The sequence below is a fragment of the Camelina sativa genome, chromosome 9 (genome assembly GCF_000633955.1).
Source record: "Camelina sativa cultivar DH55 chromosome 9, Cs, whole genome shotgun sequence".
Classification (NCBI taxonomy): Eukaryota; Viridiplantae; Streptophyta; class Magnoliopsida; order Brassicales; family Brassicaceae; genus Camelina; species Camelina sativa.
Window position 1 is genome coordinate 15,126,376 of NC_025693.1, and position 27,692 is coordinate 15,154,067.

The following is a 27,692-nucleotide window of genomic DNA, read 5'->3' on the forward strand; positions in this document are numbered from 1 at the left end:
TATTTCCGTAAAGAGGAATTTCTGAGGTACTCAATTCCGGACAGAGCCTTTGTGTACACAGCTGCTGATGGTAGAAAGTCGATGGTTGCTCCTCTGAGAAGAGGCGGAGGGAAGCCAACCTCGAAAGCTCGGGATCATTTCATGTTGAAACGCGAAAGACCACCACATGTCACAATTCTGTGTCTGGTGAGAGATGCAGCCGCCAGATTGCCTAGCAGTATTGGGACAAGAGCTGATGTGTGTACCTTAATAAGAGACTCGCAGTATATCGTGGAGGATGTATCGGATTCACAAGTGAACCAAGTCGTGAGTGGGGCCTTGGATCGTTTGCACTATGAGCGGGACCCTTGTGTCCAATTCGATTCAGAGAGGAAATTGTGGGTGTATCTACACAGAGACAGAGAAGAAGAAGATTTCGAGGATGATGGTACTTCATCCACAAAGAAATGGAAGAGACCGAAGAAGGAAGCTGCGGAGCAAACAGAGGAACAAGAAGCAGCCACTGTAGCTTTCAACAGTGAAGAACAAACTGAAGTTGAGATGGGTACAGAGCCTAAGATTGTTGAGCACACTGGTTTGGACGAGGATCAAAGTGCTGCAGCAAACCAACTGTGTATTGAGACTGAACAAGCTGCAGAGGAGCAAGATGGTGAGAACAACACTCAGGGTAATGAGCCAACAATGTGGGAGCCTGATCCTGCTGCTGTTGTTTCTAATCCGGTAGAGGATAACACATTTATCTGCCGAGAGAACTCAGCGAATGATGATTTCGATGACGAAACATGATTGGTGATACCAGGTGCGTTTTAAAACACTCTCGTTCATATTCAGATTCAATTGATCAGATAGTCCTGAGTCTTAAGTCCATACCTGTTGTGTGTGATGTTATCCTTCTGACAAGACGACCTCCGTTTTCAATCATTTGTATTTTCAGGTGAAAAGGCCCATAGTATGGTTAGTTGTTTAACAGAAAGAGAAGCTTATGGATTTGTATAAAAGACATAATTGTTTGGTCCCAATAGATGTGAAAAGAGTGAAAAATCACAATCACAGAGCTCTCTCTCTCTCACACAACAAACAGGTTGAAAGAGGTTTCCTAATGTTCTCATGTCATCCATGTTTTTTAATCTTATAGAAAGAAAAGGGAAGAAGTTAGTTAGTGGTGTTATTTCCGATTAAACGTCAATATTTGATATATTATAGGTATGGTAAACCAATTGTTTCATCAGGTGAATCTTTGAAATACAAAAANAAAAAAAAAAAAAAAAAAAAAAATGCCATTCTATAAACCAAAAATCAGAATTTTTAGTACGATGATTGACGACATTCATCTAAAATTATAAAACTGTATTGGAACCTTATATCAAGAAAGCATGGATGGCTGAATCCATGCTTTGGATTCATGTGTATATATAATGAGTGGCTCTGTTTTGTTTTATCCTTTCCATAAGTCATATTTATACAAAACGATACTATGGCTCTCTCTCTCCATCAAAACATCACCAAAGAAATGGTTTCATCACTGAATATTATACACGTGGAGCGAGTCACTCCTTCAAGCTCCGACTCGTCCGAGTCACTCACACTCCCACTCACTTTCTTTGACCTTCTCTGTTTCAAAATACCTCCAGTCGAACGAGTATCTTCTTTCGACTCACTGAAGCAACTCGCTCTATTTTCGACTCAGTCATCGTCCCAAACCTCAAAACCTCTCTCTCTTCAACCCTCTCTCACTATCTCCCGCTCGCCGGCCAACTCGTCTGGAAACCACTTGATCCCAAACCCAGCATCGTCTACTCACCAAACGATGCCGTTTCATTCACTGTCGCCGAGTCAAAAGCCGAGTTCTCCCGCTTAACCGGGAAAGAACCGTTCTTCTCCACCGAGTTACACCCGTTAGTCCCTGAGTTACAAAACTCCGACGACTCAGCCTCGGTCATGTCGTTTCAAGTCACGCTGTTTCCAAACCAAGGGTTTTGCATTGGCGTGACCGCACACCATGCCGTTTCAGATGGGAAAACAACAACCAGTTTTCTCAAATCTTGGGCGCACGTATGTAAACATCAAGATTCATCTCTACCTCAGGATCTACGTCCGTTTTACGATCGCACGGTCATAAAAAGTCCACCAAATGGCGATATAAAAGTTTTGAACTCATGGCAGACTTTAGTCAAAACGTTCACAGGCGGTAAAGAGCCTGAGAACCCCAAGAGTTTAAAGCTTCGTCCGTCCCCCGTGATTAGTCCTGAGGCCGTCCGGTACACTCTTGAGCTCACTCCCGAAGATATCCAAATTCTTCGGGAGAGGCTCAAGAGAGAGTCTTCCTCCTCCTCTTCCTTGTCAAAGAAGCTTCGTTTGTCGACGTTTGTGATAATATATTCATATGCTTTAACTTGCTTAATAAGAGCTCGAGGTGGAGATCCGAATAGACCTGTCGGGTTTGTGTTTGGTGCGGATTGTCGAAACGTAGTCATCTCGCCGATCCCATCGAGTTATTTCGGTAATTGCGTCATCCTTAATAGTAGAATTCCATTAACCGCAGATATGTTTATGGGTGAAGAAGGGTTTTTGGCTTCTACAAGGTTAGTGAGCGAGTTGGTTGAGGAACTGGACGAGAGTGTGGTGTGGAAGATCCCTGATTTTGTTGAGTTTTTTAGAAGTATTCCACAAGGATCACAGGTTATATCTGCTACGGATTCGACCCGGTTTGGAGTTTACGGGTTGGATTTTGGGTGGGGAAGACCGGAGAAAGTGATGGTTGTGTCGATTGATCGAGGCGAAGCGATTTCTTTGGCCGAGAGTAGAGATGGGAATGGTGGTGCAGAAATTGGCTTCTCCCTCAAGAAACACGAAATGGATGCTCTCACTGATTTGCTCCATAAAGGACTAAAACTTTGACCACTTATTTACAAAGAAGATATGCCAAAAAAGATTCTCACAATTTCAAAATCATGTTTGTGTGTTTGTACCACTGTCTGTCGCAGACTCATCCTTATTTTTATTTCTTTTTTGTGGGGTGTGTGTGTGTTTTGCTGTTGTAAAATGTATTTGGAACTTGCAGATTTTTTCAAATGTGATAGTGCAAAAACGTTTTAAATGATATTCAATTATTCAACAATGACAAAGTTTAAGAAATATTTGCATTGTGGTTGTATATGCTTTAACTAGGCAGTAGTTTCTCTCAAATAGAAGACTAAACCGAGAAAATTTTCGCATTTTCTATTTGGAACGGAATCATATTGCTCTATGATAGATATTGTCTCTTAACTTAAATAGGATGATGAATTACTCTCATGCTTTAACATAATAAATTCACGATAAGCATCTCATATTGTGACAATCAATTAATGGTTTTACAAATTTCACCAATGGTTGAAACACATTGAATGTAATTGTCACTACATTCATCATGAGATTTTACTGCTTATTTATTAACTTTGATTTTTGAATATCTACACTGATTTGTGTGGAATTTCACTTCAAAATCTTTTACCTGAAAAGACCACAAGTGATGAGGACATCTCAACTGAACCGGATGGTCCAACAAAACCGGACAAAGAATCTAAACCGGAAGCACCACAAGTCTTTGATGGAGCCATAACAAGACAACGAGCTAAAGTGCTTCAACACAAGTTCAACAAGTACGTGGAAAAACTCATGGAACAAGTCAGCTTATCACCACCTCCACATGAGCCATTGGGTCGAGCTATTTTCTCTACAATCCAAGACCAACATGAAGAAGACGTTGCACCACCTTCCACCGTGAGTTGTGACCTGGATTCAGTTCGGAGTGACTTTTGGCCACTGGTGGGTTCGCAGGCCCAAGCCCACAACTTCCTTGTGATAGACATAGAAGATACATGAAGACTATGAGGACGTCTAAAACCAAGGTTTGGTGAACAAGTTCAAGACTTTCCTCCATTACCGATATGTGAAGGTAAGTTTTTGAATTATTTCCATTTTTACTTTAACGAGTTTATTATTTTGATTTTGCAGGATTTAGCCATATTTAGTTATTTCAATTAAAACTGTTGCACAATAAACTCTAGAGTCTAAAGTATTTTTTATTTTTGTAATTGTTCTTTATTTTTTTCTTTCTTGTAATTGCCTATAAAGGCCACCTTGTGTATCATTATTTTTCACGATGAAATAAAATAAGAACTTTCTTTTAAACTTGCCCTAGTTTGAGCAGCCACTTCATTCTCAGCTTGTCAAGATCCGAAACTCCATAGCTAGAGAACCTTTGTGTTTTATCATTAGAATCTCGCAGCTCGTGTGGTGCACCTCGTCTTCCCCAGGTTACGTGTTTGTTTGTGGTTTGGAGGCTTGAACAGCTTGTCCCTTAACCACTACTTCTTTGGTTCGAGAAGTTCGTAGACGAAACTGGATCGTACCAGCCGAGTTAGCTCGAGCTTGTATCAACAAGACGATGTAGTATTTTAGGATCGATCCCACAAAGAGTTATAGCTAACACAAATGAATTTAAAGAGAAAGAACTATGCCTAAGATGTAAATAAGAGTTTGCCCCCAAAAAAAGATGTAAATAAGAGTTGGAGATTTTGGTTTTCCTAATATCTAATGCAAAGAAAAAAAAAACGTAAATAAAAACGGTCAAAACTAATAAGACTAAAGCGTTGGGCGTTTGGCAGTCATCTCAGGGTTTTCATGGTTCTATGCAATATCAAGTGTTAAGATCTAACAAGTAACTAATAAATTCGGTTTAGATTTTCAACTACGAAACACAAATGAACTAACAACCTATAGATCAGATGAAGACAGTCTAAAGTGTCCATACTCCGTTACTCGACTCATGCAGGTAAACGAGTTCGATACGTTCACCAAACTTCGCAACTCAACTTCCGCAGGTTACGATGCGAAGTTTCGGTAAAACACTAGTTCAGAGAAGTAGAATAATGCGGGTAGCGCTCCCGTTCTTTAAATCGGTGCTTGGTGATCAATTCAAACACATGAATTAAGATAAAAATGTCCCAAAATAACTCAAATATGAAACCGGAAATAAAAATCTAACAACCTAATTGTAGCGAACCATGAATTCCCCTTGAACCACCCCATAAAATCCAACAGAAAAACTACTCATTCATGCAAACAAACAACATTGATATTATAAAGTATAGCATCAAACACGATTTAATAAACAAAAAGGGTTCAATGGTCACAAAAGTAACTTGTCTCCAAAAAAGAGATGAAAGTAGAGATTGGCGACTTCAAAGGTGAATGACGATGGCTTCTAAGAGGAGCTGAAAGAGGACAAGATTAAACGGCTGTGGAGGAGTCTTGGCTCGTCTCTAGGGCTACTGCTGGAGGCATGGAAGAAAAACTAAGAGGCTGGTCGAATCACTTTTGAGGCACACCTTGAAACCCTAGATCTTGAAGAGTATTTATAGGGTTTTGTCTTGGATTAGGGTTTGCAAGAGTATTGTAAGGGTAAAGTTGTCTTTTCTTCTTGAGTGCTGGACAAGGGGCAGCCAAGGAAGGGTGATTGTTTTACAGACACCTTTAGCACCAAAGATACATGGGAAAACAATACAGACACAAAAGCCAAAGAATGATTGGAGTAGGGGGGTCTAGTTTTCACACGCCACACCCAAGTATCCTTTCCTCGCTTGGTTGGCTATGCACAATCGGCTCTCAAATGGTGATCAGATGCAGAGTTGGAATGTGGGTGCAAGTTCAACATGCATTTTCTGTCAACAGTGTTTGGAAACTTGCAACCATCTGTTTTTTGTGTGCCGCTATTCAAGGGAAGTTTGGTCTGCTCTTACTTTCAAGCTTCTCTCGACGCGTTTCACAACAGCCTTGTGTCATGCTGTCAAGCTCCTAATGAATACATCCTTGGGACATGATCGACTGTTTCTCATCCGGTACGTCTTTCAGCTTAATATTCATTCTCTGTGGGTGGAAAGAAATAACAGACGCCATGGAGAAGCTCCTCTTCTCTCAAGCCAACTAGCTCGGCGACTAGATCAGCACATTCGAAACAAGATACTTTCAATTCAAGAACAGGGGGACGGGAAATATGGAGGCTACATGGTGACATGGCTTGCCTCGCGCTATCCGCCAACTTAAGATCATAGGTTATTAAAAACTGAATTGTAGGATTGCTTACATTTAACAAAACACAGCACTTGTTGTAACAAAGTATTTTTTCGAATAAAATTTTACATTTTTATTCAAAAAAAAAAATGCAAATCTATATGAAGTCAAAATTAATTCGCAATATAATTTGTATACATTAGATTCTAAAATTTTAAAAGGAAGATTTGATTTTATTCAGAAAATCTTCAATTTGATATATTGCATTATATATCAATATTTTATAAACATGATAGTAAAAATATGAGTTAAAATTTTAATAACAAACTAGTAAATTATATTAATTTAAATTTTATTATAAAACAAAATTATATTACACAACATTCATTGATTATTAAAAAAATTTATCAATTTTATTTTTAATCTTTACTCTTTAGTTGAAGTACTCATTATGTATTTTAATCTTTATTTTAAAAGTTACTGTTACTTATGTTGTTTTTGACTATTTCCTTTCTTGTATTTTCTACTTTCTATGTAACATATGTTTTTTAGTATTTTAAAATGTCATTTAACTACTTAATTAATATTATCATTTATAATTTTAGGTATGAAATAATAATAATTAATTTATTTGAATATAATCTATAAATATATTAAATTCAAGGGATTGATTTTCAAATAAAATAGTTTAACTCCAAAATAGAAAAGTAAATTAAAAATTTTCAATTATGGAAGCAAATATAAAAGATCTCCACTTTGCCAAAATTATATAAACACCATTGACCCTCGCTTTAAATTCATGCTTCAATAATTTCCAACTATATTGAGAGTTATCCTTTTTATGATATAACTAGCAATTGATCCGCGCTACGCGCGGGAGTTAGATGAAAGTGTATTTCGAGTTTTTTGTGTATATTAATTTTTGGTTATGTAAATTCATTTTTATGTCTGTTTTTGTATTTGATTTGGGTGCTTATATTGTTTGTTGGATACTTTTTAAAAAAATAAGGTTTTCCAGTAAGTATAATTAGTGTGCTGTTTACTTTTCAAAATTTGAGATCATCTTCTGTGTTTTTCTAATGTTTTTTTCAATAATAATGATGAGAAGTTAACATTGTGTACTGAAAGTTGTTGTTTTCCTGTAGTTGTTAGTTGTGATTAATTTATTATTATTTTTCATTTTGTCATTCTCTATCATTTGGTCCGGGAGTTTGATTAGGGTGTAATATGTGTTTTTTTTGTGGATATCTTTTAATGTGTTTTGTTATTTTTTCTTTATATATTGGTTGCTATATTTTTGGTGTTTTTTTTTTTTTTGAAAAAATGGTGATTTTTGGTGTTTGTTGGTTTTGAAAAAAATGGTGATTTTGGTTTTCTTGCTTTCTTACAAAAAATGTGAATTTTTGTAAACACATAACCAAAAACACATAACCAAAAAATGGTGATTTTTCATTTTATGTCTGTTTTTACATTTTTATTTTATATTAGTTATGTTTATTTTAAAATTTAGTTTTGTTTTTCAGTTATTTAAATTGCATATTTGTAGTGTCTGATATTATTTATTTCTAAAAGTATTTGTTAAGTTAGTGGTAAAAAATTTGAGGAAGGGTATCGACTCTCTCTATCTTCATACTCCATTTTAGCTATAAAAAAACAAAAAAAAAACTAAAACAATTCAACAATTTTATTTACATAGAGAGATCAAGTCAAGTTTGGTTACATAGAGATGATTCAACAACCACATTTATCTAGAGAGATAGATCAGATTGGTTTCGACCCGGACTAAAATTTTCAAATGATATATTGATATATAATTTTTTTTTTTTTTAAATAAATGGTTGATTTACAAAACAGTTATAAAAAAAGTGGAAGTGCAATATACTTTTGTTTCATCACTGATCATCGTCTTGGAGATGAGAAGACTCTTCTTGTACACAGCCATATCAAAACCTTCAGAAGCTCTTATGTTTTTTGGTTTCAGTCCATAGTATCCTTGCAAGGAGTTCATGGCTGGAGACACCTTCTTTTCTGAAGGCTTCAATTTCAAAGACTGGAAGAAGTCAAATAATACGTCTTGGTTGTTGCCATTGCTTGCTGACGATAAATCTTGCTCCGAACACCCCTCACGGCAAGAAGATTTCATGGGAATAATTACTTTGATATGTGGATGTCTTTTAATGCAAATCAGTAGACGATGATAATGATCATTTTTACGACTCTACTTAATTGTACTTTTACTCATTCTCTTACTTGCTTTAAAGAACATTGGTTGTAACTAATCAAGATAAAAATAAACTTAAGAGTTCATAGCCTTCTGCACAAACTCTAGAGCCGATAGAAACTTTACATTTTACCAGTAGTAACTTTGATTCTGCGGTGACATGACAAACAACATAATTCAAAATGTCAAAACGGTTCTTTTACGAAAGAAAGCTGTACCCATCTTGGTTTGATATCATCGCTCCTTAACACTATCCTGATCTTATGGAACCTTCTTTCAATGAGCTTGCTAACCTAGTCTAAGTTTCTTAATGTTACTTGGGAAATGCACAACAACATAACTTACATGTAATCTAATGTAAACAGCTCAAGTTCTGCAAAAACCTTATAAGTCACACTGTCACAGACTACATACCACGAAGAGAGGGTGAAGAGGCTAAAAAAAATACCCAAGATTAAGAGAGCCGTTAGATAAGCATGGGGAAGGAGGATGTCTGCCAGGTAATGGTATTCGGAGAGACTTGAGAGCAAACATCTGAAGATCAGTCACAAGCCCATTCAGCTTTGTAATATCTGCAACCTGATCAATCACCACACTTAATTCAAAAAAAAACAGACACAAGACCCCAAAAAGAAGAAAAAAAACTAATCCTTTTAAACACGATTCATTCAGCTTTCTAAACATAATACCTCAACGCTGTATTTGACGGCAATGCCAAAGAGAGTATCAAGCTTGGAGACCTCGTGTTTGATATAACCAGCGCCGGTAGGAGTGGTCGAAGAAGGTGGAGACAAAGTCGGTGACGAGATACGCAGTATCTTGGAAACAGATGATGATGATGATGATGATCTTCTCGAAGGACTATAAGGTGCCATTCTAGGATTCTAGGTCTAATCCAAACCATATTGTCTTACAAAAGACTAATCCAAACCAAATCTTATATACAAAAACATCAACTACTCTCGTCTCTAATCTCTTCACCTCTCTCTTTTGGGTTCTTACTCAACGTTCACTTCATCATCCTTGCTTGAGGTTGAATGCCTTAGTTCTTTCAAGAACTTTTTGTAGCTTCTGCAAAACAGAGTAAAAAACATAAGTTAAGGATGGTTCTGCAGAAGATATCTAATTAAGACTGAACCTGCAGGTGTCCACAGTATCACTACAAGGAAAATAACTTTGTCCACAGTATCAAATATCAATGCATATACGTATCAAACCTTTGAAGTGAACAATTTTTATTCAATTATCAAAACTCACGTAACAAAAAAAAGAAGTCAGAAATCACTCACATGTTACGGTGATGGTGCCGTAACCATAACTCGTATCGTAAATTATGAATTTCGTTCCAAGAAAATTAGACCTGAAACAGAGAAAGTGATACTTATGCATAAGCTGGAAACTTTTCACTAATAAAAACGTTTTATAACTCTGGCAAAGTGTTTTACCTGATTTTGCCAATGTAGGTATTGCTTGATCTCGAAATGGTATTTGCGCGCATAGAGATCACATACTCGGTGTAAGTAGTTCTTCTTATGCGTTTTACAGATAGAAGGAACTTTCCACTCTCAACTAACAAAGCTGAAAAATAATAAACAGACCAATGGATAAGAAGTGGTAATGAAAGAGAACAACTTGGAACAGAATCAAAGAAGGTGAAGCTTTACCAGGACTGAGAAACCTGCAATAAACTAAATAGAGATCACAACTTAGTGGGAAACTAAAATTAAGTCAGATTGGTAAAAGATCTATACATACAAACTCCAATCACCCAAAAAACTGAGTTCATTCATATCCTAAGAACAAGGTGAATCAGATAGAGAACTTTTGGCTATGAACTAACTAACCTGTGGTAAGACACTTCTCTTGCCCGCCGGATATGCCTCTTCTCATTGCATTTCCAACCAATATTTCTGCACAAATATCAAGTCCGAGGATATGAAGATTCCATACAAGATATAATTAAGTAGGTAATCAAGTCCTAAAGAAAAAAGATTAGAATTTAATCAACCCCAGCCACTACAAAAGTTAAACTCCACATTAAATTCTTCAGTATACTCACTAAGAAAACATGCTTCAAAGAGTTCCATAAAGACGAAGTGCCTTCCCTTCAACGACCTCACATTCTGCTTCCACGCCTAAATGCTCATACCTCACCTCTGTGCTCAGGAACTCCACACCGACCCTGCAGGTTTTTTAAGCTCAAGTCTCATACTTTCAAGAAGCAGATTCACAATCATATACATATCACCTGTCCATCCTTCTTCTGATTTTGTTGAGCAGCTTGAGATTGTCATTCTAATTGTGTTTGATGAGCTTCTCAATCATCAGATGACGTTCCATGGCTTTAAGCTTGGTGACATCAACAACCTTTTTCCCTTTCCCTGCAGCCTTGCCATGGTTTTCAACCAGAGAAAACCGCAGCCGTTTAAAAGTGGGAAATCTCTTGATCCCACCCCATTGCAGAGCATGCTCTGCTTCATCAACACCATTCTCAAGCTCATTTCTTAGAGAGCTGCTCCTGGAAGAAGATCCGTTGCTTATTCCAAAACTTGTCTAAATCGAATCACCTAATACTTGAATTAACAAACAAAACCCATATCATTACAGATTCATACAGCGAGAAGAGAAGTGAATAAACACAAATGTTGCAAAAACCCCTAAAATCTGAGATAAGCAAAAGAAGATGAGATTACCGACAGAGACTTAGAGATCCTTTTTGTGACGATGGTGGAACTGATATAAATCAACATGGAGGAAACCCAAAGTCGGAATCTGGCAAGAGATTGGTTTATATAACAGAAGAACTTACGACAATTTAAGGAAGAAGTAGTGGACTGTCCATTAAATCAGAGGACATGGAAGAACATAATTAACAGTTACAAACGAAACTGTAGCAATTGTGATGGAAGACATGGAAGGATAAGTGAAAGTGTGGAGGACTGGAAGACTTCAATTCGCATCAGATGGTGAAACGGCATGGATCGTGAGTTAAGGAGAAGAGCAACCGGTGGAGATGGAGCGTCGTCGACAGCGCGGAGGAGAGACATTCATAGGTTTAATCAATAAGATAGAGAAATGGCTGGGCTTGATTTAATTCTGCAAAACTTTGGGCTAAGTCCAATCCGAAAAACCCAAAATTTTAAGAAGAAATGCTGACGTGGCAGCACCAGAAGTGAGAAAAAGCCAACTTTATATATATATATATAATCTCTCCATCAAAAACATCACCAAAGAAAATGGTTTCATCACTGAATATTATCCACGTGGAGCGAGTCACTCCTTCAAACTCCGACTCGTCCGAGTCACTCACACTCCCACTCACTTTCTTTGACCTTCTCTGTTTCAAAATACCTCCAGTCGAACGACTCATCTTCTTTCGACTAACCGAAGCAACTCGCTCTTTCTTCGACTCAGTCATCGTCCCAAACCTCAAAACCTCTCTCTCTTCGTCCCTCTCACACTATCTCCCGCTCGCCGGCCAACTCGTCTGGAAACCACTTGATCCCAAACCTAGCATCGTCTACGCTCCAACCGACGCCGTTTCATTCACCGTCGCCGAGTCAAAAGCCGAGTTCTCACGCTTAACCGGGAAAGAACCATTCTTCGCCACTGAGTTACACCCGTTAGTCCCTCGGTTACAAAACTCCGACGTCTCAGCCTCGGTCATGTCGTTTCAAGTCACGCTGTTTCCAAACCAAGGGTTTTGCATCGGCGTAACCGCACATCATGCCATTTTAGATGGGAAAACGACAACCAGTTTTCTCAAATCTTGGTCGCACATATGTAAACATCAAGAGTCATCTCTACCTCATGATCTGATTCCGTTTTACGATCGCGCGGTCATAAAAAGTCCACAAAACGGCGATATAAAAGTTTTGAACTCATGGCAGACTTTAGTCAAAACGTTCACGGGCGGTAAAGAACCTGAAAACCCCAAGAGTTTAAAGCTTCGTCCGTCTCCCGTGATTAGTCCTGAGGCAGTCCGGTACACTCTTGAGCTTACTCCCGAAGATATCCAAACACTTCGGGAGAGGCTCAAGAGAGAGTCTTCATCCTCCTCTTCCTTGTCAAAGAAGCTTCGTTTGTCTACCTTTGTGATAACATATTCATATGCTTTAACATGCTTAATCAGAGCTCGAGGTGGAGATCCGAATAGGCCTGTAGGGTTTGTGTTTGGTGCAGACTGTCGGAAAATAGTCGTTCCGCCGATCCCATCGAGTTATTTCGGTAACTGCGCCATCGTCAATAGTAGAATTCCATTAACCGCAGATACGTTTACGGGTGAAGAAGGGTTTTTGGCTTCTACAAGGCTAGTGAGCGAGTTGGTTGAGGAATTGGACGAGAGTGTGGTGTGGAAGATCCCTGATTTTGTTGAGTTTTTTAGAAGTATTCCACAAGGAACACAAGTTATATCTGCTACGGGTTCGACCCGGTTTGGAGTATACGGGTTGGATTTTGGGTGGGGAAGACCGGAGAAAGTGATGGTTGTGTCGATTGATCAAGGCGAAGCAATTTCTTTGGCCGAGAGTAGAGATGGGAATGGTGGTGTGGAAGTTGGCTTCTCCCTCCAGAAACATGAAATGGATGCTCTCAGTGATTTGCTCCACAATGGACTAAAACATTGACCACTTATTCTCATAATTTCAAAATCATGTTCGTCTGTTTGTAGTTTGTACCACTGGCTGTCACAGACTCATTCTTATTTTTGTTTCTATTTGTGTGTGTGTGTGTCTTTTGTGTTGTTGTAAAATGTATTTAATTTGCAGATTTTTTCAAATGTGATAATGCAAAAATGTTTTAAATGAAATTCAACAATGATAAACTTTGAGGATTATGTGCATTGTGGCAGCATATGCAACTAGGCGGTATTTTCTCTCAAATAGAAGACTAAACCGAGAAACTTTTCGTATTTTTCTCTCTGGAACAGAATTATATCGTGTTATGATAGATATTGTCTCTTAACTTAAATAGGATCATGAATTACTCTCATGCTTTTAACATAATAAATTCAAGATAAGCATATGATGTCATATCGTGATTCGTGACAATCAATTGGTTTTACAAATTTCACAAAAGAATGAAACACATTGAATTTAATTGTCACTACATTCATCATGAGATATCTCCTATATAATAAAACGGAAGTACACAACTTTTTTCGTAGACTATATAATTTTTATAAGTTTGTTATAATATAGGTTATAGACTAAATATATGTTGATTACAAAAAAGATTATTGATTAATTGGTCAATATACACTTAAGAATATCCCAAAGAATCCTCTGAAAGAAAATATTCCAATGATTTATACAATTTCCAAAATAAATTCTTTAGTATTTCATGTACTGTTACAAAATATATATTGTTAGACATAAAAATAAATAAAATATTGGTAATCACACTTAATCAGTAATTTACGAGATCTTATTGTGCAGTTAAAAATAAAATCTTACCTAAGAACGGATCATATTAAAACACTTTCACCAAACATGTTCAAAAATTAAAATAAAAACAAATAACAATCATAACCATATCTCAACATAAAATTACAAAATTAACAATATAAAACTTACAAAATATATGTTTTTTAAACTATCATATTTAGCATATGATTTTATTGCATAATGTTTTATCCAATAAATTTTTTAAAAATAATAATATAAATTATATTATATTCTAAAATTATAATATAAATAAAAGAAATTTCAACCCGTGCTCTAGCACGACTCCTAATCTAGTTGCTGTTTATTTATGAATTTTGAATATCTACACTAAAAAAATTTAACCCATATCTTCACCAAGGGACTCGGAGTACAACAGTTTGAATATATATTCTTTGCAATTTTTACTTTTTTTATATACATAAAAGTTCTGGCAAGAATATATCTCAAAGAAGGTTTTCCAAATAATATTATCTAACTTTGATATCTTGTTTAATATTCGCGATAATATGTTTTAATCGATTGACTAGGATTATTGGCAAAAAAAAAGAAAAGAAAAAAAAACTGGTTACGTTTAATTCTATTGGCATTGGCAGTTGGTTGCAAAGTTGGGAAATGTTTATTGTCTTACGAGAAACAAAGTTGATAAGGGTGATGATTAATTGGCCTGGTTTTAGAGGTCTCAAAAATGGGGGTCCATCGTCGTGTTACACGATTCGTGTATTCGTGTCACACTCGCATTTGGTTTTGGATATCGTAAATTAAATTGTTGTCGAGCCCATACTTTTATATTTATCATGTTACGTTTCTTTCAACCAAAATTATACGTAATCAAGACCTTTCGTGTCTCCCCTGCTATAAACATGTCCAATGACTCAGAAAACTTCTCCAATCTCCCTCTAACCTTCTTCGACTTAAAATTTATGAAATCTGTCAAAAACCTAGATTTGTATAAAGATTTTCTTGTTTACTAAGATGCTAATTAGGCAAAGCCTTTGTATACACAACGATTAACCTAGTTAGTATTAATAACAGTCCTCATCATATATTCAACAAAAACTCTACCAACAACATACTTTTTTGCAAGTTTACTCTCAGTTTGTAAAAATACATTACAAACTTATGAGGTCGAATTTAACGAGAAATATAACCATCTCATGTATCTTTTTCGAAGAGCTTTTGAGGTAGCATACATTATATTTTCAATATTTTTAAGTGTATATTTAAACTTATTATCACGATAGTTTCATTTGATATAATATTTAAATAACATATCAAAGTCAAAGTTTAACATATTGAGAAATCAAACCAAAAGTAAATAAAAAATTACACTTAAAGAGAGGGGTAGATAACTAGATAAGCCCCTAGATGCTCATACATCTTTCCTGAAATCTTTAAAAATCTCAAAGGCACATATCACAGAACGTGCTATGTGGTTGTATGTCTTATAAATTTTACCTTGACAAAGATTCTTGCTATAATCGCATAATGGTCGATAACATTTACTTTTGTGAAAAATTTGAACCTCCAATATCCCATTTAATTTGAAATTTTGATCAGGCTTCATGTATGGGTCTTCACCCAATAAACATTCTGTATGAATAGTGGTGCAACACTCGTCACACCAATCTTTCTCACATATTTCTTTCCCAAATAGAAGTTTGAGAAAGTGTTTGTCATGTTTATATACCTTGCTTTGTATGGTAAAGTATAACATTTAAAACATACAATAAAATTGCATTTGATGCAATTTAATTGTTTATAATATTTTCTTTTGCATACCTGACATTGGAGTTTTTCTTCCAAATCTAAAGCTATGAATAACGGATGTTCATGACCTTTGTAATCAAATGGCCCAGAAATTGAAGCACATCTTACATCCAGATCGAAATTACATTCCATTATCGGACACTGGTAGACAAATCCACTGCTAAGTCGTTCACAAGCATTGCAGATGAAGTAATTATCAATATATCAACTTTTAGCCTTCAATGTAAGTGGATGAGGATGTAACACATGTTGTACTCGTCGGGGAGCATTGGCACATGCTACATGGATAATGTAGTCACACTTTATACAAGAATAGAAATTACCTTTATAGATTGGTAAAACACACACTTGGCAAACATTGTTTTCATCATAACGTATATTGGCCTTGAGTCCGAAGATGGTGTTCATGAAGAAAACGAAGTATTACTCCATCAGAAATTATATGAAAAGGCCCAGCATCTTGTGTTATATTGACTTCTTCTTGTACACCTTCGAGTTCTTTTCCATCCCATACATCTTTCCCGATAGCACATCTTGAATGGACAATATAATCACTGCACTTATCACATATATATGCACAATAATCATTAATAATACTTTGACGATAAACCCCACAAGACCAATCTCAAGATCGTACAAAAGAAGCATATGAGATATGATGGTGGTGACGTGATATCTTGATGATACGAGGGAAATATAAGCAATCTTTATCTTTATGGATACTAAGTTGGTCTTATATTTCCCAAATTTTAATGGTATAATTGTAATGTATAAAGTATAAACTATAAACGATTGTGTATGTCATTTCCATATTTTCTCTAGTACAAATAAATAAACAATAAAGAATATTAAATAAAAGCTGATGTTTTTAATTCCCAAACAAAAACTCCATGAATAAAAAGAGTTTTTACGTGTATGCAACAATACTCTCTCTGTACAGTGTAACACTTAACCTTTCCTTCGTTTTGTAGCACCAAGCCTCTTGATATTTCAGTTCACAGCAGAGAGGGGAAATCTTGAATCTGACACAGCTGCCTCGTAAAGAGAGGGAGCACGAATAAGGTGTTGCTGCTGCTGCTTTGCATCCCCATTGGCTTGCTTCAACAATTTCTCATCTCGAAATACTCTCAGTAGTTCCTCTGATGCTGGAGTTCTAAGTTCCTCGATGGATTCAATGCTCGGTATGTCGATTGGTCTTTTCCTTGGCGTTGAACATGATGGTTCATCCACCTATTGCGTCAAAAACACATCAGTATTGTAACTTGAATAAGACCAACTATAATATATGAAATGTGCGGTTTTCTTGGTTTGTTTTTGTGCGAGTTGAAATCTTAAAACTTACTACATATTCATCAAGAAGACATTTCCCTGCATTCTCTGTGATCTCTACGATCTTGTGATTGTGATCACTCTTGAGCTCTACCAAGTCTTCACAGCATGGAATGATCATGGAGTTGACCTTTGTACATGCATCATTATCGAGTTGCAATGAATCTGAAAAGAAGTAAACTTTCAGCAAAAGAAAAAAAAAAATGAAAACCTTTTGAATCTGTAAATTTAAGGGAGTTAGTTAGCTCTACTCACGATCAATGGAAGTAAGGAGGCTGCCATTTGCAGCATCAAAAACATCAAGAGAGGATGATACAGCAGACGAGAATTGAGAGCGTAGGTTCTCATTGGCATCCATACCATCTCTGTTGAGAGATTGAAGTGATAAGTGACTTGAAACAAATGAGAAACGGTGAAACAAAAAGAATTGTTTATGTGGAGATCGAACCTAACGATGGAGTCAACAGAAGCCACATTGTTTCGTTCTAGACTAACTAATGATTCTTGAGCTTTCCTCCATTGATGTGCACTCATCTCAGCCTTCTCCAAGCTACAATTTTCCATTTCAAAAAGTCAAGCAAATGCATGACAAAAGCTCGGCGCTTAAGATAAGATATGCTGTGAAGTTTTGTAAACTGTGAGAATTTTATTTATACCAGTTTAAGAGAACTTCTTGCATAGCTTTCTTCCCACTCTCAACCGCTGAAGTGTCCTCGTGGTGGCTAGATTCTGTTTTCTCCATGTGAAGGCTCCACTCAGCTTTAATGGAAGATGTTGAATCTTGCATCGTTGACATCTCATGTTGTAGGGTGGTTGTTCTGGTGGATGTGCTCTCGCGTAGATCGTGTACAGCCATTTGGACCTAAAGATTAAAGAGTTTTCTCAAAGCCGTTAATGAAATGCATTTCCTAAGAACAAACATGCATAATTGCATACGTACAAGGTTTTTCTTCCTAGCATTAGAGTTTGCCAGAAGTTCTGCTACTTTCTCAAGCAATTGTCTCTCTTCATTTGCAGCACATTCCTACAAGACAGAGGAAATAGCATTAAAGCTTATGCAAGGCATTTGCAGCTGAACATGTGTCAACAAGGCAAGAACCGGAATCACCTCAAACTTGTTTTCAAATTCACTCAATTTCTTGTGGTTAACTGTCTGGGCTTCTTCCACTATCCCGGTTAGTTTGGTAGCATGCGTGTCTAGAGTCTTGAAGAATTCCACTGTTACTTTTGAAACTGACCTTGCTGTATCCACAACTCGTGAGTGTGCCTGCAAATAATAATGTTTTAAAACCAACATGTCTGATATCAATATTGTAACATTTTAAAGGATCATCGAGGATTATTAAACCTTTCGTTGCTGCTGAGCAAATGTAATAAGCTTCTCTTCCTGTTTGTTAAGGCTACTTTGGAGATCTTGCAGTAACATGTCAGCCTCGGAAGCAAAACCCTTGAAAACCTACAAGAGAAAACAAAGGACGGAGATTGACTCAGGACAGAGATAACAAATGGGTCTAGTGGGATAGATAAAGTACTAGACTTACATTCTCAAGTTCATGCGAATGTTTCGAAACTTCTGAGTTCAGGCTACCAAATGTCGACTGAGAATTTCCATCTAGCTTCACAGCTATGTTATCAAGAGCTTCGATGCCAGAACCATACACCGTCTTCAGTTTTGAAAGTCTCTCACGGAGTTCTTCAGTAGCCTATATAAAAAAAAAAGCAAAATGAGGCAAAAAATGGTCGGTGAAAACAAAAACAGGCCATAGAAAGAAGAAAGAAAAAAAAACCTAGTTCAAGTTATGATGTTTAACCTCAGATTTTGTCGAGACAAAGGACTCCATGTCTTCCTCCATGTGTTTAAGTTGAACCTCTTGTTGAGTAACAGACGAAGCAACAGTCTTATGCAATAGCTCAAGCTGTTGTGTGAGCTGTGACTGAAACTTTTGGATGAGAAATCTGTTTCCGTCCTCAATTTTGTCCTTTCTTTCTGCATAACAACAGCATATATCAATCAGGGAACATCTATCGACAGATATTGAAAACTTTGGTCCATGAATAATTTACCTATTTTGGAAAACAAGTTGGAAACATCTGCTGCTGCCGTTTCTAGTTCTGTCCGCAGCTGAAAGGCTCGCTCGACAAGTGATTTTTCTGAAAGTCGCAAGAAAATTGTCAGAACTACCAACTGCTAAAATATTCCTCATAAGCCATAAGTAGAATAGTAAGGAATATCAAGTACCTGACTTGAGAAGATTAGATATTACAAATTCCTTCTCCTTAATGGTTGCATTCGCCTGTCTGTATTTTTCTTCAAGATCAAACAATGAGCACTCAGTTTCCTCGAGCTTTTTCTGATATTTTGTAGAGAGATACAGTTAGCTTTCATGCATTTCAATGAGCATCTATAAAAAATAGCTTTGGGAGAAGTTGGAAGAGAAATCAGGCTCAAGCGTATACCTCTGTTTTCACAAGTTTCTCAGTCAACTCCGCTGTCAAAAGCTGCTGAGAATTGTATAGTTCCTGAAGTTCAACTACTCGCTGCCAGACCAACATAATCGTTACAGAAATATCAAGTGAGGCACTAATGGGATATGGAATCAAATGATGCGGGTTGTTACCTTGTCCTTGGATTCTGATTGAAGTTCTAATCTTTCTATCTTCTCCGCCATTGCCTATGATTAGGATACAACTGAATAGTGTTACTTTTCAGATTCAGGATTGGAGTAAGGAATAGATAAGAACCAGTGAGTTCAGAAAGTAAAACCTTTTTCTCAGCCTCTTCTTGAATATAGCGGTCTTTTGGTATATAAATCCCATTTTTCTCTCTCGCAGCATATACCTCTAAGAAAGTATAGGAAATTTATTAGCAGATGTAATAAGGAGAGAAAAAACGAATAAAATTGCAATATCAAGTAAGGAATACCTTGAAACTAATAGATCAAATGATCATACTCATACCTTGCTTCAATCGGTCAATTTCAGAATACAGATCTTTCATGACAGCAGTTTTCATCATCTTCTGGTTGATCTGGAATCAAGAGGAAATTATTAGCGCTGCTGTTTTATGTAAGAGATAATATAGCAGAAGAATGTCGTTAAAACTCACCTCTGGTTTGTTCTTGATATTCTTGGCGCGATGTGCATAATCCAAAGTGCTTAGAGTCTCTTCTAAACAATGGATGGAAGGTGAAATTGTAGCGATAACACACGTTTTCGTCTTTCCTCCCAATGAATCCCTCAAGAGCCTCGTCAACTTGCTATCTCTGAAAATTCAAAAGGCAATAACTGAGTACCCTCTAATGGCAAAAAGAAGATTATAAACTAGTAGTTCCTTTTTCAACTGATCACTTGTACCTGTAAGGAATATGACCAGAGTGCTCAACAAGCGCGTTAATGACACGGCCAAGAGTAAGTAAACTCTTGTTGATCTCTCCAGCTTCTCTGGCTCGTCCCTGCAACAACAGTTGTCAAATTACTTAGTACTAAATTCCTTGAATGCCTTGAAGACACTGACATTAGAGACAATAATAATAATAAAAAGATAAGTATACCTCTCGCGCACCAGAACGTGAGATATTTTCAGAACCAGCAAGGTCAACAAGATTTAGTTTCCCACATTTGATCATCTCTTCTCCCTCTGGAGTATTTTCCTTGATGTGAATGGTGATCGAAAATATTGAATGAGAGCGACTACTTTGCTTGTTCAAAAGAGTTTCAGCTGTACGCCTTTTCGCTGAACCTTTTTCCAAGATCTTGTATATTTCATTCGCTGTACTAACTATCTCTTCTTCTAAGCCACGGACAAAGACACTTCCTTTCCCGTCTTCCATGAGGGCAATCGATTTTTTAGACTTCTCATCAACAAATTTTATAGTCTCCTCTGGTGCTAAAAGATCTGAGATTTCCTCGTTATATAGCTCTAGGAAGGTGACCTTCATGCTATATTCAGCCCCCTGAGCTTCTAATATGTCGAAAATTTGCTTAACAGCTCTTGGAATAACACCCGCATCACTCGGGAACTCACCATTCTACAAAAAAGCAACCATAACTATTTAACAAAAATACATGAAAGATTACTGAATCGTACAGAAGCTCAATAGGTTTTTTTTAGAGCGATCAACCTTTTTCCTCGCACCTCCTTCCATGGTATATGTCTTTCCAGTTCCGGTCTGACCATATGCAAAGATGGTACAGTTGTAACCCTCAAGTACTTCAAACACAATTGGACAAATGGCTTGGTCATACAAGTCCTTCTGTTGAGATGCCGGACCAAAGACCTGACACAGAGAAACATGAGCCAACTGAGAGACAAGCATAATCAAGAAACAAGCTTAACGCAATTATATATCAACTCTATAACCTTATCGAAAGCAAAATGTCTATCAATATGCTTTCCAGCAATACTCTGAGTAGCAGCAACTTCTCGACGATTCTCGTTACAAGAAATCACCACAGGTGTATGTATTCTAGCCTCATCCTCACTCAATGGCCTATAAAGAACCAGCAAGAAAGATCAAAAACCCAAAAGAGACCAAAAAAAAAAGAAAAAAAAAAACACAGAGCCACTAATAAAACCACACCTGCAACGCAATATGACCTGCACATTCACACCCTTTTCTTTATCATTTCTATTTGAAGAATTTGAGTCAGAAGATCTCGACTCTCTAGCTGATTTATCANGAACCTTTTTCCAAGATCTTGTATATTTCATTCGCTGTACTAACTATCTCTTCTTCTAAGCCACGGACAAAGACACTTCCTTTCCCGTCTTCCATGAGGGCAATCGATTTTTTAGACTTCTCATCAACAAATTTTATAGTCTCCTCTGGTGCTAAAAGATCTGAGATTTCCTCGTTATATAGCTCTAGGAAGGTGACCTTCATGCTATATTCAGCCCCCTGAGCTTCTAATATGTCGAAAATTTGCTTAACAGCTCTTGGAATAACACCCGCATCACTCGGGAACTCACCATTCTACAAAAAAGCAACCATAACTATTTAACAAAAATACATGAAAGATTACTGAATCGTACAGAAGCTCAATAGGTTTTTTTTAGAGCGATCAACCTTTTTCCTCGCACCTCCTTCCATGGTATATGTCTTTCCAGTTCCGGTCTGACCATATGCAAAGATGGTACAGTTGTAACCCTCAAGTACTTCAAACACAATTGGACAAATGGCTTGGTCATACAAGTCCTTCTGTTGAGATGCCGGACCAAAGACCTGACACAGAGAAACATGAGCCAACTGAGAGACAAGCATAATCAAGAAACAAGCTTAACGCAATTATATATCAACTCTATAACCTTATCGAAAGCAAAATGTCTATCAATATGCTTTCCAGCAATACTCTGAGTAGCAGCAACTTCTCGACGATTCTCGTTACAAGAAATCACCACAGGTGTATGTATTCTAGCCTCATCCTCACTCAATGGCCTATAAAGAACCAGCAAGAAAGATCAAAAACCCAAAAGAGACCAAAAAAAAAAGAAAAAAAAAAACACAGAGCCACTAATAAAACCACACCTGCAACGCAATATGACCTGCACATTCACACCCTTTTCTTTATCATTTCTATTTGAAGAATTTGAGTCAGAAGATCTCGACTCTCTAGCTGATTTATCAATTGATCGTGGTGTCTGAGCTGGTGAGAGGGATACAATCCCACCTCTTCGTTGCTGAATCGAATCCATTCTGCTAAAATGATCTACCATTTAGGTTCTCTCAACACTTTCAATTCCCCTCCTGCACAACAAACACAAATCGATCACATTGAGTAAATGGATCCAAAGGGGAACCAAAACAACATTACTCAAAACCAATCAAGCATATATAAAGGTAACATTTTTAGAGATGCCCAGAAACTAAAACTACAAATTCTATACACAAATCCTAAAAATTTCGTATAGTTTGACTCAAATTTAGCAACTTTCTGACTCAAATTGACTTCATTTCATGAATCAGCAAAAAAACAAAACAAAATGTGAACACTTTGGTGAAGAGCTACTTTATTATGTAGCTACTCTAGTACCAAAGTTCATCTACAGATCGATGATACGAAATCGGATCAAACGATCAATCACTAAAAAAGAAGAATCTTGGGAAAATAAGAAAATGATTCATCGGGTGGTACTTTTCCATGAAACTAAACACACTCTGGAGATTTGAAGACTTACACAGAGAAGGATAAGGCGTAGCAATGGCGGATACGAAAGAGAGAGACTTGGAGAGAGAGAGAGAGAGAGAGTGTGACTTCTTCAAGTGCATTTATTGTTCCTTCTTCTCAAAGCAGAGATGAGAGAAGAAGATGAGAGATGAAGTAAAAGGCACAAAACTATAAAGTTAAAAAAGATGGAACGTTTTTTCTAAACGACGTCAACATAACGGTTTAAGAAGACCGGATCCAACCGAAATCTTGGTTCCGGTTTTCTAATTAATTATCATATTATTTAAATATTTTTTATAAAAAAAAAGAAGATAAATTCATAGTTTCATACACATTACTATATTTCATTTTAAAATTTTAAATTGTGTATAGATAAACTAGAATGTGAAACTTGTCCGGTTTGATTTAACTAATTGAGGCTACCGGTTAAGTTTGGGTAATTTTGATCTGAACTTATTTGTTTTTGTTAACGGCGTCAAATCAAATCGTTTACTTGAATTATGCGTTAATTGCTCTTTCCAATTTTTAATATTTTATTAAGATTTTGTTTTTTTTTTTCTTTCCCACTAAATTCTATTTAAGGGGTGTTATTGGATTTTGGTTTTTAAAAGAGTTTGATGTATTTAAGAATCAGGTGTTATTCAATTGGGTATTTTTAAAAATCCATTAAAATCTACTGTTATTCAATATCTACTGGATTTTGTGTGATTTTGGATTTCAACGTACTATGCTTCTAAAATATGAACAAACACAATACCACACTTTTCTCAATCATTTCATTTTCTTCTCCTCTCTTCAGATGGATCTCTAGCCTTTGACATATTATTGTTTGATTTTTTTTCTCAATCCTTTTATATAATCACACTTATTCATCAGATATGTATTATTTTTGAGAATTTTTTTTTGTGTTCTTTAACTTTTTTTTCTGGGTTCATGATCTATAACTTTTTTTTTTTGTTTATGATATAATCACACTTTTTTTTTCTGGGTTCAATCTCTGTTTCTTCCTCCTCAAACCCTTTGTATATAATCACACTTATTCATCAGATCTGTGTTTTTTTGTATTCTTTAATTTTTTTTTTCTGGGTTCATGACATCTGGGTTCTTTAATTACACCAAAAATCTGGATTGAAAACAAATACAGTTTAATTCAAGTTTTCTATGACATGTGTAAAAGTCTGGGTGTTATTAATTTAATATAATTTTGGTGTATAACACAGTTTATGGATATATATATATTTTTTTCTAACAATAACTTTTTAAAAAATCCATAACAATCACCAAAAATACATTATCAATGACTTTCAAATCCACCTTATATGCATTATAAAGTCCACACAAATGCATTAGACTTTTAAATCCACTAATGTCCTGGGTTAATTAAAATCTATTAAAATCCTCAATCCAATAACACCCCCTTAGATTAGAANGGCGTCAAATCAAATCGTTTACTTGAATTATGCGTTAATTGCTCTTTCCAATTTTTAATATTTTATTAAGATTTTGTTTTTTTTTTTCTTTCCCACTAAATTCTATTTAAGGGGTGTTATTGGATTTTGGTTTTTAAAANCTTTCCCGTTTTGAGGGGAAAAGTTAGAACCTTTTTAGAGTTTTTTTTGCTAAATTTAAAATTAGCTCATTCCCATTAACATAAAATTTAAATTTTAAATTTGAATTTGAGACATCAGGTAGTAAACTAACGGGCTTAGTTTATTTTTTTAAAAAACTCTAATGTGAAAATAGTCTAATTTCTCACCTAATTATCTATCTACTAAAAAACGACAGCCACACAATGGAAAACAATATATAAATTAGATATGACACAATAGTCAAATATTATTAATAAAAAAAAACTAAAACTTATAATCAAACTTGTAAACTTTTTTTGTCCTTTTTAAATCTTACAAAAGTCAAATGTGTTCATCCAATGAATTTGATACCATAGACATGTCCCAAGTTATTTCACATGTGATGGTTAAATTAATTAATCCTATGTAAAACCAATATGTCAATGTTAGACCACAATTAATGTTCTTGAAATTAGTAAGAAAATAGTAATATACTTACTAGATTATTAGTGAAGAAAACTATTTTATGTTTGGCAAATATATGTATACATATATGTTTGGCAACATGTGGTTTCTACATGAGATGTTATGTGTATATTAAGGAGTGAATAAAGAAGCTTGATGAAAAAGGGAGAAGGCAAAGAAAAAGTGTGGGGTTAAGAGAGCATGTGATATGATCCCTCTCAACATGTGGTCTTCTTTTTAAAAAACCCCTTTTGCTTTTTTTTGCTCATCTCCCTCACTATCAACACACACAAACACACATATTATAGTATCTGAGTAAGTGTGTGTGTTTTCTCTTAAAATTGGTGTGTCAAGCTCAGCGTTGCACTCATATCTACGCAGCATCTTTTGGTACCAAACACATGTGGGGTTTACTTTTATGGTATCGATAGTTTGGTTTATATTTGTTGGAATAGGTGATGTATTAATTTTGTAATATTCAACATCACTATTCTTATACATATTTATCGTATCTATTGACCAATGACTTTGAAGGTAACACAATTTATCTAAAAATTTCACCATTTCATAAAGGGAACAAAAATTGTTGGAGCTACGAATAATATCATCAAATCTTGTTTTGGAACAAGACCCTTTAAAAATGTTCAAGACGGTTTATGATTTATTATGTACTATCATTATATAGAGTAACTTATCTCTGTAATTGGAAGTTTATAATCTCACAAAGTTGTGGTTACGTTAAAACAAATTTGTTTGAAATATGAGTTTTTCGAGGTAATAAATGACTTTAGTCTTGTACAGTATATTATGTATAGACTTTACATGTGTATATGCATACTGCATACATTTCGCTTGCGAGACACTCTATCAAAAGTACTGCATTAACTTGTGTCTTACTTCAACTCATTTTATTTGGTAAATATACTCTAGTGATTCACATGCATTGTTTCAGAGGTTTTGATTCCTTGCCTCCACCATTACACAATTTCATTTCCAATGCCAGTTTCACATTTAATTTGCTTTTCATTTTTTGGTAAATATTTGCTTTTTTAATTGTAAAAACTATACTATAATGTTAACATAAGAAAAGCTTAATTATCACAGGTTTTAAAAAAAATATTTGGTATTAAGTTTACCAGTTGGAGTAAAAAATCCAAGAAAATCCCCAAAATCAATCAATTTGCAACAGTTGAAAGGGCATAATCATCCAAAATGCACAAGTTGTCAAACTCTGAAAATAAATTGTAACTTTGTCACAAAAGGTTGTTAAAAATCATGGATCGTGACTATTATATAAAGACTCATCTTTTTCTTTTGTTGGTATCAATGTTAAGTTTATACCATTTTTTTTTTTTTTTGTGACAGAGAGAGAGCGGAAAAGACCAAATAAGAAGCAAGCAAGAATACACCAAGATGGTCTTGTATATGGTGAACAAAAAAGTCACCTTATTTTTATTAGTCACAAAGATGATCCTAATTTCTCAGTCAACAGTTTTGCAAGAAATTTTGGAAAGGGTTTACTTTTGTATTTAACCCAATGTTTTGGATCATTTTTAGTAATTATAAATTACTTCATTTTTTTCATTTTTGTATAGAACTATTTTACGAACTAATAATATAAAATGAAAACACAATTATATACGTATTCTTTCCTCGAATTTATCATTATATAGTCTTTTAGGATTTTAGCCATGTTTAGATCTTATTTTTAGGTTCTGTATGTGTATTTCTAGTAATAATAATGCAAATTTAAGAACGGCCGGTAATTAGGATCTATCGTAATGCATGCAGCATGCTTGTGTCCAAAGCATGATGTCAACATTTGTTGTTCCCCTGTCTCGATCGTTCGATCCATTAACACATTTTGACAGAAGAGCTAGCTAGACTCTAAGAGACAATATATAAAGCAATCAATCTCAACATTTAAATGTCTTACCCACTCCACTCTTATCTCCCTCTCTCTTCTGGAATAGGATTCGTCGGAAAAATAAGAAACCGACCGATGTGAAATTGTTCAACGCAAGATATCACATCCTTACCAAAGTGGCTCTGATCAACGTTGTCGGCGTAAACTAACTTGTCTTCTGCATGCGGCTCTCGTGATCTCTCACCCCTCTCTCCAAGTCTCCATCCTTACTCCGATCCTCTCGCTTATCATTATTGATTGTCGATCAAGACGATTTATCAATGGCCTCAATATTATACGTTCATATATGATGGAAAAGATGCAATCAAGATTTACAATTATTTAGAAAGTTTAGAGATTGAGGATGAAGCAATAGGTAAATTTCAAGCTTAAGTTCGTCAACAGTGAGTAGTCACTATTAGTGACTATGATGATCGAATGATCGATGCTGTGGGAGAATATAGTTATCTATGTACAGGTTTAGTAAAATATCTACTTATCAACGCTAACATCGCGACCGTATGATGCGGAACTCGATACTCTCGTTTCCATCTGATACACTTTATCAACTCCTTCTTTCCTTGAAATTTACTTTGATTGTATAATTTTAGGATGTTCTTCTGTATATAAAAAAATTAATGTTAGTGTAAAGGTTACGGGATATGACACTTCGCGCCTCCTGAGACTGATATCAAGATTGCGCTGTGTAAGCATCTCTCTTCATGTGAAGAGGTCAAGGAAGTTGTGGTTACGTTCTCCCTAGGTTTTGTGGC

General features: G+C 35.7%; 3 protein-coding genes and 1 pseudogene across 4 annotated transcripts in view; 3 read left to right on the top strand and 1 right to left on the bottom strand.

Moving 5' to 3' along the window:
* LOC104711038 overlaps positions 1-1,225 on the top strand; it is a 5,600-nt gene extending 4,375 nt beyond the window's left edge. The window contains exons 3-4 of the mRNA XM_010427707.2: positions 1-799; positions 935-1,225. The exon at positions 1-799 is cut by the window's left edge and continues 9 nt beyond it. Coding sequence (XP_010426009.1) covers positions 1-786 — 786 coding nt within the window. The 3' untranslated portion in view covers positions 787-799; positions 935-1,225. The remainder of the gene's footprint in view (positions 800-934) is intronic.
* On the top strand, positions 1,474-3,107 carry LOC104711039 (annotated as a pseudogene).
* LOC104711040 (phenolic glucoside malonyltransferase 1-like) lies at positions 11,201-13,082 on the top strand. Its single transcript, XM_010427708.2, has one exon. The coding sequence runs from the start codon at positions 11,512-11,514 to the stop codon at positions 12,898-12,900; it is 1,389 nt and encodes a 462-aa protein (XP_010426010.1). The 5' UTR covers positions 11,201-11,511; the 3' UTR covers positions 12,901-13,082.
* On the bottom strand, positions 16,267-23,134 carry LOC104711041 (kinesin-like protein KIN-5D). Of its 2 annotated transcripts, none has more exons than XM_010427710.2 (24): positions 22,991-23,134; positions 22,416-22,559; positions 21,396-21,470; positions 21,176-21,305; positions 20,937-21,092; positions 20,367-20,843; positions 20,170-20,267; positions 19,922-20,078; positions 19,774-19,843; positions 19,580-19,656; positions 19,434-19,487; positions 19,273-19,353; positions 19,055-19,166; positions 18,880-18,966; positions 18,627-18,802; positions 18,357-18,518; positions 18,164-18,271; positions 17,924-18,082; positions 17,756-17,839; positions 17,472-17,677; positions 17,264-17,365; positions 17,071-17,180; positions 16,829-16,980; positions 16,267-16,716 (listed from the first exon to the last, which is right to left on the bottom strand). In XM_010427710.2, the coding sequence occupies exons 2-24, from the start codon at positions 22,526-22,528 to the stop codon at positions 16,477-16,479; spliced, it is 3,186 nt and encodes a 1,061-aa protein (XP_010426012.1). In that variant the 5' UTR covers positions 22,529-22,559; positions 22,991-23,134; the 3' UTR covers positions 16,267-16,476. The 2 variants fall into 2 exon arrangements, with proteins under 2 accessions (XP_010426012.1, XP_010426011.1); XM_010427709.2 differs by lacking the exons at positions 20,937-21,092; positions 21,176-21,305; positions 21,396-21,470 and adding exons at positions 21,500-21,788; positions 21,882-22,037; positions 22,121-22,250 and having other exon boundaries at positions 20,367-20,554; positions 22,341-22,559.

Excerpts from the sequence above, each read along its gene's own strand:
- LOC104711041 (XM_010427710.2), bottom strand. The coding sequence starts at position 22,528 with ATGGTAGATCATTTTAGCAGAATGGATTCGATTCAGCAACGAAGAGGT. Across the intron at positions 20,844-20,936 it reads AAGGAGGTGCGAGGAAAAAG|AATGGTGAGTTCCCGAGTGA; the intron begins GTTGATCGCTCT and ends GCTTTTTTGTAG. Across the intron at positions 19,488-19,579 it reads AAGAAGAGGCTGAGAAAAAG|GCAATGGCGGAGAAGATAGA; the intron begins GTTTTACTTTCT and ends TCCTAATCATAG.
- LOC104711040 (XM_010427708.2), top strand. The coding sequence starts at position 11,512 with ATGGTTTCATCACTGAATATTATCCACGTGGAGCGAGTCACTCCTTCA.